This window comes from Apus apus, chromosome Z (assembly GCF_020740795.1).
Source record: "Apus apus isolate bApuApu2 chromosome Z, bApuApu2.pri.cur, whole genome shotgun sequence".
NCBI classification, from domain to species: Eukaryota; Metazoa; Chordata; class Aves; order Apodiformes; family Apodidae; genus Apus; species Apus apus.
Window position 1 is genome coordinate 74,761,182 of NC_067312.1, and position 23,580 is coordinate 74,784,761.

Consider the following 23,580-nt stretch of genomic DNA (forward strand, 5'->3'; position numbering starts at 1 on the left):
CTTCAGTAGGTTTATGTATCTCAAGAACTAACCATATTTTCAACTTCATAATGAAGCTCTGAGGTAGCTCATGAGTGGAACAGACATAGTCTCCTGTCTCAAGCAAATTAGGATATTAGAGTGCATGAAACAATGAAAAGAATGTTCAGATTACCCTGAAGAAGATTTCTCCATGTGAACTCCACATATAACCACTAGAAACTGAATGCTTGGTTAAAAAAAAAAGAAAGAAAAAAAAAAAAGAGAGAACATTTATCATTTACTCATATGAAAGCAGGGATGAAATGCTGAACATTTACTACTTAAGACTTATTTTCAGGTCTCACAGTACCACAGAGGTCAAAACTGAGTAGTTTGTGGTCTCTGACACACCAAACAACTCTGTTCTTCAGTGAGTGGTGATCATTTCTCACCTGCGATAGAAAGAACTGGTCGGGGGGAGGATCTGCTCTTTATATCATCTTGTGCAGAAGGCAGTGGCCCTGTGGGTCATGTTTTGTAAATCTTTAACAAAAAGACACATTTACAGCCATAGTGTTATTTATAAACTGATACTTCCATGCTGTCTTGTCTGGAATTTCAGGAATTTCATGCATAGCTGAATTTGTAGGTGGGATGAACTCTTGTCTGGCAGTAATGACACCGGTTGTGGTTACCATTTCACTTCCCAGTTTGATACCTCTATCCAGTACATATGAGGAAAATGTCTCTGCACCAGGGGAGGGAAGTTTCTTTTACTGTGATGCTGTCATGTTCAGGCAGAAAAATCACAAGTTTTGTCTAACAGTGCATTGTACTTGTAAGAGTGATTGCTTTGAAAGTCACACTTACTAAAGGATAGATACTAGCCATCTAATACTAAAATTGTCAGCACTGATATGCCCATGATCTCATACCGATTTCTCACATATTCAATTGCAATAATATTTTTCTGGCACTTGATCTATTTCTTTTAATGCAACATTCATTTTAGTTTCATCATTGGGAGAAACAGAAAACAGTGCAGTAGAACACACACTTCTTCCTACGGGTATACTTCAGATATTTGAGTTTATACCAATCACCTATAAACTGCATTCTCAAACCTCTTTGTGTATGAATAAATTTCCATCTGTTGCTGACAGCTAGTCATCTTTTCTACCCACAGCACCACCTGCTGAGACCCAATGCCTGCTCTTGTAAAAAGTGCTGTTTCCTAGCAGTCAGTGATCTTCTCACTTCCACCTTCTTGCAAATGGTGCCAAACTCCTTTGTAATTGGTCTCAGTAAATTTTCCTTGCCCTAAATCACAAAATAAATGGATATTAAAATTCAAAAGGAAAGAAAAGGAACATTCTCATTAAAAGCATGTATTTGTATGGTGGTGTTTGTGACAGATTTATGACAGCATCTCAAAACTGACAAACCAGCATGCAGCTGTGAACTAATTCTCTGTAGTGACACAAATGATATGAAAAACATTTAAACATGCTGTCTGGATAAAGCTGCTAATATTGCTTCTATACTTAAAGTTTAAAATACATTTAATTATACAGCTGTCTGATAATCTGACAGAAATATTTTAAGACAAGTGGAGAATATTTTAGTTTGGCTGATACCTGGTAGCTCATTCCCACAGAAAGCACTGATGATTCTCAAATAAAAATACCTTCAACCTTTACACAGGAAGACTGGCAGGTCTCTGGGGAACACAGGTGCCAAGTGCAGACTCACTGCTGCAATCAGCATGGGCATGTTTATACTTAGCTGTCCTGCAACATTATTCTGTCACTGTGAACAAACACATTGGGAATTAAATCTTAGCATATTACTCAAATAATAATTAATTAATAACACTTTGGAATGGCAAAGAAGGTCTGTTATGTTGGTTTTTTTAAACTAAGTTGCAGCACAGTTCTGAACCCTCTGTCACATTGCAAATGCTTTTTCTCTTAGGCAATAGTCAATTTAACAATAAACTCTGTTCTGGGTTAATTTAGACATGAACAGTAACTGTCACAACTTCAAAATATTAACTCTTCACATGCAATGGTACTTCTTCTGATTACAGTCATAGTTTTTAAGGGATAGGTAACCTTTTTTTGTGTGTGTGGTTCCTCAGAACATGAATAACATGAATTTCATTGTGTCATTTGAAGTTGCTTCTGGCTTCTTTCTTTGTAGCCTCTTCCTGTCTTTCCAGAAGGTAGTTTTAGTCTTCATGTATCATACTTCCATCCCTGAAGAGAATTTTACTGAAATATTTTTATTTTTAGGCTGGATATGAGGAAGAAAAGAAATTGAGACCTTTAAGTCAGGAAAAGTTGTGGGGGGAAATGGGTAGACAAGGGGAAGCCAAAGAAAACTACTTTCCAAGTGAGCTTCCCCTATGACTCATGCCTGTCTTAATTCCTTTGTTAGGGTCAGTCAGTTCAGGCCTACAAGAAAGACATTCTAGGAGAATAAAAGAAATGGAAACTTGTATGATTGCTCTTGGATCATGGAGTTTGAGATTTCATTTTGCAGCAATATCCTAACACGAGTGCGAACTAAGGATATGTTCTTCTCCATGTTTTGTGGCTTGCAAACCTCTTTGGAGATGTCAGTTCACAAACTGGTTATGTCAGCCCTGTGCAAAGGACATCAGCAACCTCTGTTTCAAAGGTGTGTCTCGTAGACACAACACTTGAGCCTAGAAAGAGCTGGCCTTGAAGAAAATAGGTGTGCTTCAAAGATTTTCTCATCCTGAGGTGTATAAACCGTGGCTTTTCCTCTCCACCCATGATCTAATTCAGACTTCCTAAAAAATGCTGCAGTGCAAACTCCAAACTTAACACTCCTCTGATCCTCTGCATCTTCATTTTATCCTTAACATTTTTCCTCATTACTTTTCCTCTCCCCCACCTCTGTGCCAGACATCTCATCCTGCATCATTTAGACAGGGGCCAAAGCAAACACCAGAATAGGTTTTGCTCCATGTTTTCTGCCATGTTGTTAAAATGTAACAAAGAACAAAAGCCACTTTGAGTAAAGGTAGATATTTGCAAGTAAGAGAATAAGAGAATATAAATTATCTTAGAAAAGAGAGTAAGGAATTTTATGAGATTGACCATAACATAATAGAAGTTTGCAAGTTTCTACATTTCTGGAACAGAGATGGAGATTAGTGTAATAAAAATACAATAAAAATAAAGATTCAGAGACAAAAATGAACACAGGACAACTTCCAATATATTTAGAAAAATGTACTGATTTTCACCTCATTTTTATGGCAGCACTGTTGAACTGCTTAATTCTGCAGGAAATAAAACATACTACTCTGTCAAATAGTAGCATATGCCATCAAAGGTAATGAACAGTTGCTTGGTCTTTACTTAGCTGATAATAATACATTCAGAATTGCTGTTTATTTTCACATACTACCATCAGAATATTACATAAGTGATTTTCATTTAAAAGTTAATTCCTGAGGGGTGTGGGTTTTTTTGAATCCTAGTTTTCTATTTCCTGTTCAAAGCAAATGTTCTTTAATTTGGTTTTAAAGATATTTGGTGCAAGGCAGGGATTTTGAGAGCAGAGCAGTGCTGTTTACCCATGGTCTTGGTTAGAGGGGTATGAGTTGATACTGCTGGTAAAAGGCTAAGTTTGGGACCTTTGTCAAGACTGCTGTTGACATCCACCTTTTCAGAAAAAAAAAAAAGAAAAGAAAAAAAAAAGATAAAAGAAGTTACAAAAAATAGCCAAAGTAGATTTTAGTATGAAGAACAGGTCACTTTTAAAGTGTGCAGCTGAAAAAAAACAACAACCCTTTTTATTCCCAGAAAGGCCTCCTGTATTTTCAGCATAGGAATTCCAGTGTTGATAAGCATAAAAGGGCACAGAAGTAAAGTAAATCATATTAACTGCTGCATTTCTTGGGAGGTGCTTGCTGGCAGTCTCCCTCCATATCTGTTTAATTTAGACAGTGACAAAACCACGAGAACACATGTGATGATGGGGGATTTCCACTTAATAAACTGACTTTCGTTTTCACACTGAGCAGAGGTGCCCACTGAGAGGCAGCATCTACCAGCACTCCAACCTCCATCCTCAGAGGACTGACTCCTTAAAATTAATTCATCTGGAGTTTGTTTTTTTGATTATTTTTTTTTTTACCTGTTTTGTGTGGACTTTTTTTGACTATTATTTTACCTAGGGAGGGAATGAAAGGGTGTCCTGTATTGCAGTCTCTAAAACGCTGTGAATACATGCTCTATCTTGAGCAGTCACATCAATGTCAGCAATATGCTGCAGATTCCAGGTAATGAAGCATTAAGTAAATGAGTTTGATACTGTGCAGAGGAAAAAGTATTAACAAAAATTTGGGGATCATTTGTTTGGTGTATACACTAATTTTTCTAGCCTTAGAGTTTTACATTTACACTCAAGACATAAAAAGGTGGTAAGACATAGGAAAATAATATTTTATATATATATATACATAAATTTATACTTTGTAATAAGAAATGGTTGAAATTGCTAATGATGTGGAGCGAAAAGTAGAACTTAAGTTTTTCACTTACACTCACACTGTTTCCAGAAAAGGTTCTGAGCTTGACTGTTGGTTGCGTACAAATCAGAAGCAGAGAAGAATCTGCAGTGAGGGATCTGGGTCTTTGTAGGAAAGGTTCAGCCTAGCACAGGCTGCACACCTCGGGTTTTGATTCATTTGCCTGATTCTGTATTTTCATGCTGCACGCTTAAATCCAGTCAGATAAAAAGTGGAGATATACATGTTCCTAAGGATATGCTAAATTATACCATGATTCATGTAGCCAAACTGCTGCAGCTGCAGTTTGCTTAGAACAAAATCTGTAGTATCTCTTCTTAGCCCAGCTAGCACAGTTGGATAAACTAGGTAAGTATTATATTATGTGAGCATTTTTAGTGATGAACTGAAGAAGGGACTGGTGACCCTCAGCTTCTAGGTTTTTCACTAATTCGCTGGCTTGCACAGATACAACTCACCAAATGGCTCTGCCTCTCCTTAAATGTTGCCAGTGTCTCCTGAAGGAGCCATCATGACAGCCTGCAATTGCTGGAAAATTTTAGAAGAACCCTGCTTTTTTTGCCCGATTTTTTTTTTTCCCCCTGAACTCCCATCTGAGTGGCTGTGCAATGCAAAAATCAATGAATACATCAATAAAGCATATGGACCTAATCTTACCCAGTGACATTTTATTCATTGGGCCTTGGAGAGCACTGTCCTTTCCTGGCAGACAAAAGTATACACTTCTTGAGCTTCAAGCTGGACTCAGGCCAGCTCTGAACAAAAACTGTTTAGCTGCAGTTAAGAGTTGCTTTGTGTTCAAACTAATGTGGGACTCAGCCTCTCAGCAAGACTTATTTTCTCAAGTACTACACGGAGTTAGCCAAACTGTACAGCTTCTGATCTGGAGCTAGCTCGTATTCAGCTGACTGAAAGCGTTAAGGCAGATGAAATCACATCTGTGGGCAGGACACAATACAAATTAAAGCTGACCTTATGCAACATGGCTTGTGGCCATTGCATGGCAGGTCTGTCCTCCCTGTGCTGGGGGTCTGGGGGACACGGGTCTGACCGGTTTGCAGACACAGCATCTGGGGACGGGCAGAAGAATGGGAAGGGGCAGAGAGGGAGAGAGAAGGAAGGTACCTGCACAGGTGAGGTTAACTAAGGAAGTAAAGGAATTTCAGTAGTTTTCTTTGAAAAGACAAGATTCAGTTTTGCTTTGCTGTTGAGAAGCAATTGCAGGCAGGTTCATCCATCAAAGTAGACATGATGTGGCGTGGAATCAGCGCAAGTTGGGAGTTCAGAAGTTGTTTCACTGATAGTAATTGACTACATGAACATATTAAGAAGAAACAGAAAAGCAAAACATGCAGTGGTGAGGTAATTTCAGTTAATAAATTAATGTGCATAAGCTACTTTATGTACATTTGACCTTCTAGTGTTGATTAATTTAACACGTGGGAGGGGGCTGAGGAGAGCATTTGCTATTATTAGTATAGTCGAGCATTGGAAGCTTTTGAAGCACTTGGTCACAGCAAAAACATCCCTGTTTCTGTAGGAACAACCAAAATGTTGAGACTAAATACAGAAACGATCTCTAAAAGGAGGCAGGTTTGAGAAGTGTGGCTGTTTAAGACAAACAATCTTTGTATTTGACTTGTGTTGCAATAAAAGATAAGGAGGATAATACCATGTTCCTAGGGGGGGAAAGGCTTTAGAAAAAGTGCTTTTGTTCACATCTTGAGTGTAAATGTGGTGATTAGTTTTAAAACTATTAGTTAAGCAGGGAGGGTGTTGGCTTTCGTGTATATGCACCCATACACAAAGCCATTCTGCCTGGCCTGTTTTCCTTGCATATGTGATTTAAGCCTCTGCGCTTCAAAGCAGACTTGCAGAACTCTTGTTTTCTGTCTCGGCTTGAGACTATTCATCGTTTGGGGATTGCTAAACGTAAACATCTCTGGGTTTTAGGGAGACAGAGCTGCAGTCACCTCAGGGAAGGAATGTAAACCGGACTAGGCAGCTATCAGCTCACAAGTATCTCTTTAAAGAGCTTAGATCTGAAGTTCTTTGACTCTGTCCTACCAAGAGAAAATCGGTCTCTGTGCTGAGTGGCCGGAGCATATCCAGTGTTTGAAACAACCCCAGAAGTAAAAAGAGTTATTGATATATTATTCACAAATATTTCTTTCTCTCACTCTGAATGCTGTATCCAAGTTTTTATTTCAAGAGAATTCTCCAGTGCACTGCATTAAACAGCGTATGTTCTGCAAAGTCATAGAAGATTTTCTATTCTTGCAGCTTGTTTTGTTAGTCAACTATTGGTATATAGAATGAGCTGGATATCAGTTTTACTACCACAAAAAAAAAAAAAAAAAAGGCATTATTATTTAGGAGAAACCTTCCTTACTGTTCTAGAAGGTACAGCAGAAGACATTAAATTTGAGCCTAAAAATTCCACAGCATCTTTACCACTTGAGAAATACCTTCATGTCTAAAAGCAATTTTTGTGCAAGGGTGTTCATTTGGAAATGAGTTTGAAATGTTTCCAGTTGTTTTTTTTTTCTGGTTTCAGTCTAACACAATGCAACAGAAGATGTTTGTAGCATTACTGCCGTGTTAGGAATGGGCTTTGTTTTTCTTACAAGGTAGGGCCAGTGGATCATGTAATTAGAATTACCAAATGCAGTTTTAATGGATTAAATGTAAGTGGCTGGGGGATAGTGCTGCTACACGACTACTGCAGGAAGAATTTATAAATAACTAACTTTGCAACAAAAATAAACATATTTGAAGTCTTTGCACTAAGAAAGGCTGACATTTAGCCTTTGGACATGAGCTTTTAATCAGAAGGTGTCCTGCAATCGCTGGCAAGTAACAGGTTAATCAGAGGAACTGCCGAGAGCCAGGGTGATGCTGCTGGGGCTGGGAACAAAACCCCAGGAGAGAAGGTTCTGGGGATGGGGACACACTTGCTGGAAGAGGCATCTTATCCCCATCTGGCAGAACATCCCCACTTGGAACCCACTACTGAACCCACCAGAGATATTCACAGTGTGTGAAGGCCAGAAGTTAAATCTTTTTGAATAAAAAAAAAAAATAAAATACTTCAGAAGAATTGAATTATTTTCAATTAATCATGTAACAGCTTTGTATCAGGGAGGTGTTTGGGAAAAAAAAAAGTAAAAAAAAAAAAAAGTCTGGGCTCCAATCCAGCTGGATGTTAGCACGAATCTGGTTTCCCTGAAGTTGTCTTGGCTGCTCCATGCAGTCTTTCTTACATGCAGTGTTGTATCTCTACAACCAGGTGACAGCCACAGCTGGAACCTCCGTGTTGCTGCCCAGCAAGTAGAAAAGTCTTGATGCTGCTCACAGCTGATGTAAATAGTGATCTCTCTCTAGGTGGTCTCCTATGACCAGCCAAGTTGAACTGGCAGTCCCAGGAAAGCTATGCCAAGACCCATTTGTACCTGCCCACCCCCCTGAAGGTGGATCCTTGCAATGTAAGGGCCATATAATTTGGAAGTGGGATATGACAGGACTGGAGTCTAAATTTTCTTTTTAAAATATAATCCTACAACTTGAGGGTGTAGAAATAGACCCAAATCACAATTTCAGCTTTACTCTGATGTAAAAGTGTGGGGGGGGTTTTGTCATTGAGCTGAGAGCTCAAAAGTTTCTCTGTCACTGTGAAGTTGCTTCATTCGTACCTGTACGAGGCTTTGAGAAATTCATGCAGAAGCCCTAAGTTCTGGCTCTTTTTCCACATGCCTTTTTCCCTGAGTGATTTGCAGAACTGATAAAGATTTTTTTTTAGTTTGTCCCACACCTGTTTGCAGTCCAGGCATAGAAAAGCCTTTTTCCTTTCTTTTCCTTAAAGTATCCTTTAAGCCCAGCTTTTCTGACTGAATGCTGATAATTCCTTGAGTGCAGGATCTATTTGGCGTGTTCCCTGCTACATTTAGACTGGAACCTAAACATGGTTCTTCTAGTTCTCAGAGTTCCCCAACTCATTTATTGCAGTAAGCCTTCTTTTTAGCTGGTTACTTCCAGCTAGAAAGTCATCCCCTATTTTACTTCAGACCCTTTGTCATGGGTGGCCTGTTCCACATCTGCACAGCTGACTCAAACGTTGTGGGAATAAACTTACCACTTTGCACTTAAATTTAGCATGAGACATGCCTTCAGTAGCCACATCTAGATCATTATCATCATCAGGGCAAGGAAATTAAGTATTTCAACACAGGAGGACTTTAAAAGCAGCTTGGTGTGCATGTATCACCTTCAGAGAAAGTGCTGGATGCTGAAGTGCATTATCAACCTGTCACGACTTAATATGCACTTTTTGAGGGATGACAGAGTCAGTCTCCTGCCCCTGTGCTCTTCTCCTCTGCCTCATGACATCAGGAAACTACGAGTTGTTTCTTGTCCTTGTGTCCCACCAGCTGTATCTGCAACTCCAACCTAGTCCACAGGTTCCCTGGAAAATTAGTTTCTAGTGAGTGCATTTCTGTTCCTGTTGAAGTGCCAGAGCAGGAGTGTTTGGAATGTTTTTTCTGTTTTCAGTAAAAGCCCAGGGATGCAGTTTGAAGACTTTTGGACTGAGGGAATCCATACAAAGTCAATTTAGAAAGCAAACTACATTTCTGTTTCTGTTAGTCTGAATAAAAGGACAGGCCTTCTCAGCTTAATGAACTGTTTCATAAATGTGCATCAGAAATTTGAAGCTGATAAATGTAATAAACAAAATAGTGCCCAAAGCATGGAATATGTTTGAGTGTTTCATTCCCAAAGTCTCTGGTACTAGTTTACCAAACTAATGTTTAAAATTGTGAGAATTAAGGCAAAAAACATGCAAAAAGCAGCTGACTTAAAGACAACACAGAACTGTGTGTTCAAATTCTTCTAGTATTTGACAGGAGATCCTGACTATGAAAAAGGAGTTAGACCATAGAAGCCTATGTAGTCCAGCCTTGGACATGTCTGTCTAATTTACTAGACAAAATACTGATAGTAGTTATTTTATAAATATGAAAATCTATGTCTACATTACTGTTTTGATAGAAGTCATTTTAATCACAACTTGAGGTAATTTTAAAGATTTAGTCTTGAATCACTTTTTATTTTTAGGAATGTTTGGTTCTGACTGCTATGTGCAAGCCTGCTTACTTGAGACAAATAAATTAATATATATTCTGAATTCTCCTTATATGTGAGAAACTACTATAGAAAGCATTATATTCTCTAGAGCTCAACAGAACCTCTAGTCATTAAATATCAAATTAGTGAAGTAGGCATTATAGAATAATATTTCAGGCTAGTTTCATAAGCAGATACTTTATTCCAGCATAAATATCAGATTATTTTGAATAATTTCTTTTGCATGAAGACAATATGAACAACAGCTACTTTAGGAATAAGTGACTTTCTCTGTAACTCGTTTTCACTAGCTGGCAAGCACCACAGAGGACAAATTATAGCTAGATAAGGAAGTTTCCATGTTTGAGTTTGAAAAAACAATTCCATCTGTGCCCCTGAACAAAGTCCATGGCAGGAGAATACAACTTCTAGATTCTATTAATACCTGAACTTCACGCTGGAACTTATTTTACAATGCTGTTTGTGTACTAAAAGTTGTACATAATGCCTAATCTATGTTACTGCTTTAGGTTAGTCACAGTTCTAGGATCTGGATCTTTTTTGGCATACTTTTTCTTTGTCTGTTTTAAATCTAAGTTGTTGCTCAGAGCACTAGTGACCCAGTTCCTTCCCCCGCTTGTTTACAGATGAGGTGAGTCTGTACAGAAAAGATAAACTATGACTACTAAGAGATTATTTAATAACATTTAATAATCTATGTCAGCTGTCATGCTCGGCATGGTTTTATGATAGGTGTCTGAAAATTCCTGTCTTTGAGTAGAATAATTTTAAATCTTTGCCACTTGTTACAGACCATGTTAGCTATTAATTCACATTGATTGTTGTGGGTTCAAAAAGTGAATTCCATGAACACAACAAAATCCAGAGGTTTTGTGTTCCATTTTCGTGAGGAAGGGAAACCTTCTTCTTCTGCTCTGTAATAATGAAGCCTGTTGCACAGAGAAAGCAGCAGTTAAAGATACCAGGATAGCAATCACTGAACTGATCATTCTTTAGGCCATATTTTGACATTTAGGAGGAATCTGGATTGAAGATTGCCATAAATATTTAAATAAGACCAACATTTCTTGAATACCATAGTTTACAAATAATAGTAGAACTGGGGAACTTCTTTTTTAGCCCTTTTTGAAGGCTGCTTTGGTTTAAGTAAATTTCTTTTTATGTCTTTAAAGCTTCTGGTAAAATTTGAACTGCTTCAATTAAATACTCATTCATATCACATCAGATTTCATCTTAAAGTAGCTCTTCCAACCAATAAATGAAAACAGATCCCACAGGCTTGTGAAAGTCTTGCTTTTTATTCATAAGCCTCTGGTTTTTCATGAGACTGTAGAGAACATCCACTCTGCCAGCTGTGTTTCTGGTGAAAATCATGACCATTTACCATCACCAGCCTTCTACTAGAGTTTGAATTTTTGGTGTACCTGCTTTTTGAGCTGTTTACACTGCCAGTAGTTGTGACTCAGTTTACCATTATCAGTTTAACTAGGAGGTCTTTGCCTAACCTAGTGCATTTTCATAGAATCACAGAATCTCTTAGGTTGGAAAAGACCTTCAAGATGTTCCAGTCCAACCATTAACCCTACTCTCCCAAGTCCAGCACTGAGTCATATCCCCAAGCACCTCATCTAGACAACTTCTAAACACATCCAGACATGGTGACTCAACCACCTCCCTGGATAGCCTGTTCCAATGTCTGACAACCCTTTCCATGAAAAAACTCTTCCTAATGTCTAGTCTAAACCTCCTCTGGTGCAACTTGAGGCCATTTCCTCTTGTTCTATCACCAATTACTTGTGAGAAGACTGAAGAGCAAAAGGAAAAGCTTTTCTGGATGATCTCCAGACCAGTGTAGGGGAACTAATCTCTAGACAGAGCTTTGCTCCTGAAGCATAATCAAGCCAGATGTGTCTGTAATTACATCTTGTCTATTTCTTTTTAAAAAAGATAGATAACTAATTATTCTTCACAGCTTGCATGGGAGGCCCCTGCTACCATACTTAAAATATTAAGCAATGGGGCACCCTGATTGCATCCTGAATCCAATTTTTGGCAAGTTGGCCCTACCCTGTGTTGTAATTCTTGCAGGAAGGAAATCTCCTGTGAGAATGCAGGTGGAAAGAGAGCTACAGATTACTCCACCCAGGATCTAGGCTCTGGGAAGTGGTTTTATCTTTCTCATCTTCAGGTGACGTTGAGACAAGAACAGAAAGAACAGCTGCAGATGGAAAGGGCCTACAATGATCGTCTAGGCCAACTGCCTGATCACTTCAGGGCTGACCAGTAGTTAAAGCATATTTTTAAGGGCATTGTCCAAATGGCTCTTGAACACTGGCAGGCTCAGGGCATAGGCTCTTTATAACTATTTGCATAAAGCATCAGGAGTTAACAGATTTGTTTCCCTTCCAGTAACCCTTGCAACAACACATATTGCTGACCCTGGAGAGGGTCCTAAATTCAGTTTAAAGGTAATAAATGATCCTGCTGTCAAATTTGTGTGCACTTATTGCAGGAAACTTAAACCTGAACTTTTAAGAAAACACTATATCCAGAAATAGAGGAAGGGCAAAGTCACACTGTTAACATTTTCCAAATAGACCTCCTAAGTGTGTATAGACCCCACTTGAGAAGCTTCTAGATCCAATTGACCTGTCTTGGCAGATCTGCTCATGGTCTAATCTGAACTTCTAGATAGAAAATACGAGGCAGATTCTACCATATAAAGCATCCATCAGAATGTCGTGTTTTCGACCTGCCAAATCAGCATATTCAGACTGCCCTGAGCTGTGTCTGGGTACTTGAAACTGGAAAGCCTGTAGATACAATTTTGATGGTTTTAAAAAGAGGCTTTTTCACCTTCTATTGGTATTGTTACAGCAAAAAGGGTGTGTTATTGAGGAGCTTGCAGTAGGACTCAGGAGGTCTGGCTTGTGTTCTGTAACGAGTGACAAAGCAACGTGCATCTTTGTCCCAGATCTAAATGGAAATGATGATAGGAACTGTCTTTATAGGGTACTATGCCACATATATTGCTCTGAATTGTATATGAAAATAAATGGGTTGGGACGTGCTGAAAGCCTGTTAGTCCTTATTTTTTATCATTTACAGGAAAAGATAAAACTAAAGTATAACTTCTTCATGAGTATCACTCAACACATTCTTTGTAAGAGACAGCATGACTGGAACAGAGACGAAAATGTGTTAGAAGAGACCTGGCATTTGGGTACTTGTGTCAGGCTTGTTTTGAGAAGGGTGTGATCCATCCCAGCCTTCCCCTGCAGCTGACTTTTGCTTCAGAGCCAGCTGTGAGCTGCTGTGCTGCTCTCCACGGTGTCTCGGCCCTCCACCCTGCACGCACAGATCACCTCCCAGCTGGCTCAGGGAAGCTAAAAAAGTCCCTGAGCACAAAAACGGGAAGCAAATTGGTCAGGGACTGAAGCCAGCATGAAACCAACTGCCATCCTGCTCAGCTGGGGGAAGGGAATGAGTAACATATGGCTGCGGATGTCTAATCACTACTTAAAATGGTTGCCACTTCTGCTGCTGCTTAGTAAAGTGTAAACATCTTTACACAAGAGCTCCATGGGTCACTTTTGTAAACATACTATCAGTATTTCAAGTGATGTTATTTTAGTTGGCTGTTTGGTTTTTCTTAAAGTGCCAGTTTGCAGTGATATATAATCAACACACTCTCAGCAAATAGTTCATAAACACAAAATTATCTCTAAAATACATAGTGCATGCAATATATACAGTAAGGTGTACAGCTTTGGTGCTGCTGTTCATTAAGTACTCTTTTTTCCTTGTTTAGTATGTGTTCACTCAACTGCAGCCAAAAATAAAGCTAAACCCACATGTATTGTTTTTTCTGGTGTCAGTTATAAAGCATCCCTCTCTGAATTATGGTAATTTCTGAAACAATTTAGAGACCAGCAACATCATTTAGCATCCATGTAAATTCACCAAAGAACTTCAGCTGCTTAATTTAGCATCACTAATGCAGCATAAATATGAAATGACAAGTTTTTGAACTTTTCTATGGATCCAGGTAAACACTTTGATTTGAATCTTCTAAATTGCAGAACCTCTCTGCTCTGAAACATGCTGTGTGTTACTTTTTCCAGGATGAGTGACTTTGAATTTTTGTCAGTGTCCATAAATCTCTGCCATTTTTTGTACATCCTTTGTTGGTATTTCTTCCCTAGCATTTAATACCAGAAACACAAGAACATTTCACTTAAAAAAGTGGTGTCCTGACCTACTGAGCAGTAGCAAAAAGTATGATTCATATGCACTGTTATTGAGCAGTGTCCCTGTGTTCAAGGAGGGAACCCCTTTTTTTTACCTATATGAAGTAAATTCAAAGCAGAAGACAGCAGTTTGGTGAGGACATGGAAGTTTTAATGTGTTTACTTTCCTATGTCATTGTTCATTATAACTAAGTCCAACAAAGGGAGCACCACTGTAAATTATGCCTTTGACACCAGTCCTCTTTTAAGATTGGGTTATTATAATGGCAGATAGGATGTGGTTGGGGTCTTTGTTTTGTTTTAAGTTTTAATAGAAATAGATGTAAACAAGATCTATAAGGATGACAGCGATTTCTTCTATGGAATTATTCAAGCATAAATTTCAGATTATTTTAAATTATTCAAAGAAAATAAAAAAAACTCAAAAAGAGAAAAAAATGTTTAATTTTAAAAGAAATGACATTACCACTGTTAATATACATTTCTGAAAATCATATAAGAAGAAATTTCTGTCTAGAATACCATGTCTAAAGCTTCTTGAGTTCTTACTGTGACACAGGAATCAGCAAAAATTACAAAAATGTGACTTAATGGGACATGTTCTTCACTGACACATTGCAGGATGTTCTAGATGAGTCAGCTTCTTGGTCTGCAGGTCCTCCTGGTGAAGAACGATCTTTTTCTCAGCTCCAGGAGGCAGGGATTCTTCCTGCTTGTTGAGAAAATGATACTGTTTTGAGCAGATGTGGCTGGACGTGTTTGTGCACACGCTTCCAGAGTTAGGTGTTTTTTATTCTGCTGCTTGGTGCTTTTATATCTGCTCAGGTTAGCCTTCTCCTCAGCCTTTTCTCTAGAGCTTTCTTTGTTCTTCACTCAGCACAACATGCTGCCTTTTCAGGGAAATACTACTCTCAGATTTATTCTACCCCTGTGAAAGCATTTTATGTCATTCTTAAAATTACAAATGAAGTTTTGATTATACTTTACTGCTTTATTATTTTTACTTTTACCCTTCCTTTTACTTATTACTTAGGGGTTTTAACTTAACATTCACAGTGTCAATGCTGAAAGTTGCTGCTTCCTAGTCTTTTTGAAGGAATTGTGTAGCTAATATTGCGTCAGACACATGTTTTTGTAAAATAAATTTTTCAGTATTTACTGCTTTGTCAGGCTGAAAAATTGGGACAGAAACTTAAGACAGACTGGTTTAAGTTGAGGTGAACATGTTAAATCAATTACCTATGGATTTCAACAGAAACTGAGTGTTGCATATCACAGAATCATAGGATGGTTTGGGTTGGAAGGGACCTTAAAGATCATCTAGTTCCAATCCCCCTGTCATGGGCAGGGACACATGTCACCAGCTCAGGTTGCTCCAAGCCCTATCCAACCTGCCCATGAACACTTCCCAGGATGGGGCAGCCACAGCTTTTCTGGGTCCATGTCTCACCATCCTCACACTACAGAATTTCTTCCTAATGTCTAACCTAAATCTACTGTCTTCCAGCTTAAAACATTACCCCTCATCCTGTCACTACGCTCTCTTTTAATAAGTCCCTCCCCAGCTTTCCTGTAGGTCTCCTTCAGTAAGGTAAAAAGTAGTGCATAGTAAAAAAAAAATAAAAGGAAAAATAATATATAGTAAAATAAAATAAAATAAAATAAAATAAAATAAAATAAAATAAAATAAAATTAAATTAAATTAAATTAAATTAAATTAAATTAAATTAAATTAAATTAAATAATCTTGGCAACTGGCAATTAATTCAGCCTCAGAAGCAAGCAGGGTAGAAAAAAGGTCTATCAAAAGATATAGTGATAAATGAAGCAGAGAATAAGACTCCTGTGTGTTTGCACTTAGATCATGCCAGACTAGTCTTTGATGAGATAAATGCAGTAAAATACATGATATGTCACTTAATCTTAGGGGTTGAAAGGGAGCTGGAAAGATCATCCAGTCCAACCGCCCTGCCAGAGCAGGGTCACCCAGAGCACATCACACAGGAACGTGTCCAGATGGGTTTAAATGTCTCCAGAGAAGGAGACTCCACAGCTTCTCTGGGCAGCCTGGCCCAGGGCTCTGTCACTCTCACAGGAAAGAAGCTTTTTCTGATGTTTATGTGGAACTTCTATGCTCCAGTTTGCACCCACTGCCCCTTGTCCTATCACTGGACATCACTGAACAAAGCCTGGCTCCATCCTCCTGACATTCGCCCTTAACATATTTGTAACCATGGATGAGGTTGCCCCTCAGTGTCCTCTTCTCCAGGCTCAAGAGACCCAGCTCCCTCAGCCTTCCCTCATCAGGGAGATGTTCCACTCCCTTCAGCATCTTTGTGGCTCTGCGCTGGACTCTTTCAAGCCCCAAGGAGGAGAAATCCGGTTTAACCTGAGGGCCTTCCAAAAGAAGAAAATATAGGTATAAACTGACTGTGAAAACATGCTGACTGGAAGCTACAAGGTGGCTCTTAGCCAGAGGAGTGATGTTCTGAGAGAGCCAGCTGCTTGGAAAGAGCAGTTCAAAAATACTCTTCATGCAGGAGCATACAGTTTTGTAAATGATCTGGTTTTATTAATTTATAATTCGGTGTTGATTGCTTAGGTTGAATATCCAGGTGCTAATTTCCTTCAAGTAATTGCTAGGTAATTGTTTTAGATTTACAAAGGAATTGCTGTATGCTTTGATTAATTAGCTGAGTAAATGACTACTGAATGGGAACCCTGTCAAAGGGTGGGTTTTTTTTTGCTCTTTTTTGCTCTTTTTGCTCTCTAACAGAAGTGCATCCATTTATCATATGTATTTAATTTTTTTACTTTTATTTTTTCAAGGGGAACGTTGTGGGTGATACACTGTCACTGTAATTTTGAATGTGGCACAGAACTATCACACACAAATTAACAGAAGTAGCAGCCTGCTGTTAGAGCGATGGAAGTCAGTTGATACCCCTTAGTTAAATCATCTTGAGTCAATACAGATCACCTTTACAAGTACCAGGCAGAAGCACTATGTTATAGTCTTGGCATAGAACCAAATGGCAGGTCACAAAGGTTGTTTGAAGAGGGGTATTTAAAGTCATACAATCTCTCTAAAAAGAGCTATGAACAACTGGCATCAAAAGGAACAAATCCAGTTGTTTTTTTTTTTAATGTTCAAAGAGGGAACAACTTCTTCCAATACATGGTAGTTATTTTGCTTCTTTAAGTAATATGTTCATTACTATGAAAGATTGGCACTAGACTTAAAAAATGAGCATAGTAGAGAAGACATGAGGCAGTTAGGTCTAAGAAACAATTTATTCAGAAGGTGCTTTTTTCTACATTCCCCTAGCCACCTCAGATGTTATGGGGGAAAGGTCTGTGCTACAGGAAGGGACCTTTAAGATCATCTAGATCCACACCCCTGCATGGGCAGGGACACCTCCCACTAAATCAGGTTGCTAAGAGCCCCATCCAAAACTTCCAGGTATGGGACAGCCACAACTCATGGGTCAAACTGTTCCAGAGTCTCACAACCCTCACAGAAAAGAATTTCTTCCTAAAATCTAATCTGAATCTCCCCTCTTCCAGTTTTAATCCATTCCCCCTTGTCCTCTCACTGCAAGACCTTGTAGTTCTTCCAAGACTTGATGTTCTTCAACAAGAAACTGCAGAGGGCAGTTAAGAGGTGCAGGGGCAGGCTGTCCCCATGAGTTGAGAAAAGAGCAGTTGGGGAAGACAACTGGCCTGGCTGAAGAGGGAGCTCTTGCAGGAGCTCAGGAACAAAAGGAGAGCCTACCACCTTTGGAGAAAGGGGCAGGCAACTCAAGAAGAGTAGAGGGATCGAGCTAGATCATACAGAGAGAACATCAGAAAGGGAAACACAACTAGAACTCAACCTGGCCACTGCTGTGAGGAATAACAAAAAAGCTTTTTACAAATACATTAACAGCAAAAAAAGACAGCCAAGGAGAATGTCCACCCTCTGTTGGATGCTGTCAAGGATGAGGAGAGGGCTGAGTTCCTGAACGGCTTCTTGCCTCAGACTGTAATAGCCAGACCCATTATCCTTGGGATATTCAACCTCCTGATACGGATGGAGAGCAACAACAACTGCCCATCATCCAGGAGGAAGCAGTTAATGACCTGTTATGCCACCTGCACACTCACAAGTCTCTGGGGCTGGATGGGATTCACCCACGAGTGCTGAGGGAGCTGGCAGAGGAGCTTGCCAAGACACTCTCCATCACCTACCAGCAGTCGTGGTTAAGAGAGAAGCACCAGATGATTGGAGGCCTAACAACGTGACACGGGTCTACAAGAAGGGCCAAGAGGAGGATCCAGGGAGCTACAGGCCTGACCTCAGTACTTGGGAAGATGATGGAGCTGTTCATCTTGGGTGTGCTCACATGGCAAGTGCAGGATCATGGTGAGATCAGGTCCAGCCAGCATTTATTCATGAAAGGCAGGTCCTGCTTGACCAACTTGATCTCCTTCTCTGACCAGGCGACCTGCCTCCTGGATGAGGGGAGGGCTGTGGACGTTGTCTACCTGGACTTCAGTTAGGCCTTTGACAGTAGGAAGAGCAAAGAGATCTCTACAGGCTAGACCTTTGGGCTGAGGTCAAGGGGATGAGGTTTAACAAGACCAAGCACTGGGTCCTGCACTTTGGTGGCAATAACCCCAGGCAAAGCTCCAGGCTTGGGGAAGAGTGGCTGGAAAGCAGCCCTGTGGAAAAGGAGCTGGGAGAACTGGTGGATGGCCAGCTGAACATGAGCCAGCAGTGTGCCTGGGTGGCAAAGAAGGCCAAGTGCATCCTGGCCTGCGTCAGGAATAGGTGACCAGCAGGAGTAGGGAAGTGATCGTGTCCCTGGTGAAGCCACAGCCTGAGTTCTGTCTTCAGTTCTGGGCACCACAGTACTAGAAAACATTGAGGTCCTGGAGCTCGTCCAGAGAAGAGCAACGAGGCTGGTGAGGGGTTTGGAGGGCATGACAGGAGGTTATAGAGAGGCCGGTGTTGGTCTCTTCTCCCAAGTAACCAGCGATAGGACAGGAGGAAATGGGTTTAGGTTGTGCCAGGGGAGGTTTAGGTTGGATATTAGGGAAAATTTCTTTACTGAAAGAGTGGTGAGGCATTAGAACAGGCTGCCCAGGGAGATGGTGGAGCTTCCATCCCTGGAGGTGTTGAAAAAGCATTTAGATGTGGCATTTCAGGACATAGCTTAGTGGTTGTAGTAGTTGGATTCCATTTGGACTCAATGACCTTAAAGGTCTCTTCCAACCTTAGTGATTTTATGATTCTATGAAAAAGTCCCTCCCTGGCTTTCCAGGTATATGTGTTTCTTTGCCTCTTTTATCTTCTTATCCTTTTTTCTCTAAAACACTCTAATGCCACTAATCATAGTGAATTCTTAGCTGAGTGATTACTTCAGCATACTGCTGTCTTACTTCTTCAGTGAAAGTCCATATCCATTTTTTAGATATATATTCATTTTTTGAATTAAAAAAACTCCATATTGTCAGGGCTGCAAAACTCTGGACACAGAAGTACACTTATCTTGTAGTGTGCGAAAAAAACAGTAGAAGGCTAGAAATGATAGTGTATTCAATTACAGACACAGAATGCTTTCAAAGCATCATTCAGTCCAGAGGGTGCTAAAAACATTCTTCCAGGACTGGATCAGGACTGCTTTTGTGTTTTCATCCCTTTGTCTCTGGTCTGACAGTCTGTCACTGACATATACACAAGCCTTCAGTAAAGCCTTATTACCCAGATGGAAGTTGTAGTGTGCTTATTATAAGCAGAAGCATTTACTGAAGTTTTAGGAAAAGTACTGCTGGAGCTGTTTGAGCTAGCTGGGGCTACAGAGTTGTTTACACAAACAGTTCTTATGTTTATCCCCACTGGTAGGCAGTTATTGCACACATATTCCAGTTGTGTTTAACCCACTCCAGACAAGGGCATTTGTTTTAGTAGCATGAGAATCTGGCAAATAGCAATCTGTGTTACACTGTGTGTTAACCTCTTAATAACTGCATGGTTGTGTGGCCAGGGTTAGCTTCCAGTTCTCAGCAGAAGACTGGTGAACCCCACATAAAATGCTAAAAGTGGATTTTTTTCCTTTAGATAATGAAATGCACCTCATAATTGCTTTTAGTCCAGTTGCTGGCCAGTGGATCATTCTTGTTCTTCCATTTCACAGTGAAACAACATTATGACAATATTATGTATATCTATATAACATTATCTATGTACAGAACCTGCCTTCATAGGGACATTTTTGTAGTAAAGAGACTATGTAAGAGTTATCCAATACCATACATGCATTTTTCTTTTAAATAGAATTACCAGATATATGCCAAATCACTAGTATATTTTAACTTCCTTCCCCAGCCCATATCCTGATTTTATATGCATAAAATCAGTCTGCACAATCTACCAGTTGCTGTTACTAACAAGTCAATGGGCTGTTGGTCAAAATGGTGGTATTACTCGTAAAGAAATAGAAAAATTAGCAGTTACTGCAAGTGTTCAGTAGGTAAATTGAGTCTGTCTTTATGTGAACACTTTAATTCTTTAGTGAAATCTGCTTGTAAAATTGTTCCCTCTGTAAAGTAATTCAAAGAAGCTAGAACTAAAAGTGTCTGGGTTCTGTTTTAATTTTAAAAGCTATGTTGAAATTGTTTAGCAGCATTCATTGCATTCACGGTTGGAATACCTATGTTACTTAGACAATGAATTAGCTGCTAGACACAGTCCTTTGACATTTGGCATATTTGTGGAAAAAAACCCAGCAACTTGTTGCTCTTAGGCAACAGAAGAAATGCTTACTCCCTTTTCTCCAGTATTGCTACCTTATGTGATGGGGTATGATATTGCTACAGGTCTGGCAGCCTGAGGACACTAAATACCTCTTGAGACTGTTTGTTTAGTTTTTAAAATTTCTGGCCTCACTGAAACCAGAAGATAATGTTTCTTTTTTATTTTATGGAGCAAAATCTCCACCCTCAGTTACAAAACTGGTGTCTAATATTGCATGGCTGTTATCCTGCGGAACAATATTAAACAATAAATATTAAGTCTCCCTATAGTCTTTTCAGATATGGATGTAATGGATACTAGATTGTCTGCAAAAAGTTTAAAGCTAATTTTGTGACTGACAGTGATAAAACATCCCTTCTTTTGGGTGAATATTTCCAAGGTATTTCACCTGAGTCTGTGGAATGGTAATTGAGTGTATGTTTTACTTCCAAATGGAAGATATATTTTTTCCCCCTCATTATTATTATTAAATCAGCTTTGTTTAATTCCAATACACATGTATTCATTTTTTCTCTGCAGATTTCATTTCTGGCCTCTGCTTACATGAGCCAACATCTCTCAGAGGAAAGTTGCTCTGCCCTTGCATCTGTTACCCATTATCTTTATCTCTGCCAGTTCAGCTGGATGCTTATTCAGGTTGGTCTCTCAGTCTTTTTCACCCCTTCCCCAAAACTTCTGTAAAAGTATCTGATACATAAGACTGTGTTTCCATTATATTGTGGTATATGTATCTCTGCAATTCCGTGCTGCTAGAGAGGGAAAACATTAGATGGTCTTTATTAAACCTAGAGTGTTGCAGCTCTAAGGGTAAATACTCAAACTCCATAAAGACTGTTTCCACTAATAGTCATTTCAGCTGTGCAAGAATTTCCAAGTCTCACTTCATCCTGTAGAATTTACTGTTTCAAAACACTGAAAACTATTTTTATTAGAGTTCATAGCTTTTCTGAGCATCTCTTATTTGTCTTTTGAAAAAGTCTCTTTCAGCTGAAATACAAGTGTAAAGTACACTGTAATTTTTGGAGTTGGTAGCATTTCAGTCATTAGACTTGCATAATATGGCAAACATGCCTTCGTAGCTCTGCATTAAAATAAGGAGTGTATGCATTCATAAATATTGCTAGAGTTTTCATAGAATTTTAGCATTGTTTACATTGGAAAAGACCTTTAAGATCACCAAGTCCATCCACTCACCGAGCACTGCCAAGGCCACCAGTGCCCCTCAGCACCATCTCCAGGGCTTAGAAACCCCTCCAGGGATGGGGACTCCACCCCTGCCCTGAGCAGCCTGGGCCAGGGCCTGACAACCCTTTCCAGGAAGAAATTGTTCCCAAGATCCAATCTAAACCTCCCCTAGGCAACCTGAGGCCATTTCCTCTTGTCCTGTTGCTTGTTCCTGGGGAGAAGAGCCCAACGCCCCTGGCCACAACCTCCTCTCAGGCAGTTGCAGAGCCAGAAGGTCTCCCCTCAGCCTCCTTTGCTCCAGGCTGGACACCCCCAGCTCCCTCAAATGCTCTTTTGACACATTATAGAACAGTAAATGGTGTGAAAACCAATTGAATTAATGTGGGAGACTATGAAAAATCAAATTTGCTATGGAAAATTACCAGCTGTGAGTTAGTCAAAATAACAAGCTGTGAGGCTATTTGGAAAATACATTGCCATGCCCTGATCTAGAAATGCATATTTAGAACTATTACATGAATCATGCCATTTACTTGTCTGTTATTTTGACATAGTTTATCCATATCACATTTATTACAGCTTACAGCTTTATAAATGCAGCTCCACACATTACCTCAGAGTACAAATCCTCCATGATGCAGGTTGTCAGACCACATCAAAAACTGCAGATTAGGCTATATCTAAATGCAACTTTCTCAGTGACAATCATATAGTATCTGGCACTTTCCTGGGATTATGTCAGGCTCACTTTCATTTTCAGCAGCCTCTCTAACAGCTCCACTGTGCTGGTTGGTTTTAGCAAGCTACACGTACATGGTCTGTCATGTGCACTGCTGGTGCAACTGCTTGTAAAAATGGAGTGGAGGCATATAAACTGCTCTGTCTTTAGTGGTAATGATGCTCTTTTTAGTCTTGTTGTTTTTTCCTGAATTTATACAGTTCACAATCTACTTCTCTCCACTAGGTGTGACTTTCTACTGTCTCAGTACAGAAATTTTTTTGCTGTACTTCTCCTTCACCTGTCTTGGCTTATGAGTTTCTCTTAGGTTACCTAACCTAAATTATTTCATGAAGTGTAAATCAAAGCTGCTCATTCACTTCATTCCTTAGTCACTTTAGGTCTCCTGAATACTTACTATTTTGAGCAGACAAAGTAATACTTTTAAGTTGACATTTTACTGGAATACCTCATGTTTTGACTGCCCTGTGTTTGTTAGTGCTTTATCTTCCCATCCTACAGGAGGTACTTTACATCCAGTTGCGAAAGGATTCCCATTTCAAGTGCTTCCTCTTAGCAGGATTAATCACATAATGACCAAAAAAAAACCTGGTATGGCTGTCAACAGTTGGTCCTTTTTATGGCTGCAGTTGAAATTCAGTGTTATTTTTGTTGAAGTAGACTTTAGCCAGGTCCTAATAACTTCTATTTCCCACTGCATGTAGTGGAGCCTCAGGCTTGTGTAAGTCATGAAGACTTTTCATTCAAATATGAGGGGACAAGGGTGCTTAAGAGCCTCCTTTAGAGCCTGCCGAGTGATGAGCTGACAAGAGCTGCCAGGGATAAAACTCACATTGAAGGGGATTGCCCCTTTTTGTAGGTGCAGGTCTTCAGATGTCAGGAATTCCTGAAGTTTGAAAAACCAAAAGAAAAAAAAATAAAATAAAAAAAAATCTGA

At 39.5% G+C, this 23,580-nt stretch overlaps 1 protein-coding gene across 1 annotated transcript in view; it reads left to right on the forward strand.

The window, feature by feature from the left end:
* The window catches only part of ADGRV1 (adhesion G protein-coupled receptor V1), a 278,553-nt gene that overhangs the window by 166,714 nt on the left and 88,259 nt on the right, over positions 1-23,580 (forward strand). The window contains exon 84 of the mRNA XM_051642551.1: positions 21,239-21,355. Within this exon, the coding sequence (XP_051498511.1) occupies positions 21,239-21,355 (117 nt within the window). The remainder of the gene's footprint in view (positions 1-21,238; positions 21,356-23,580) is intronic.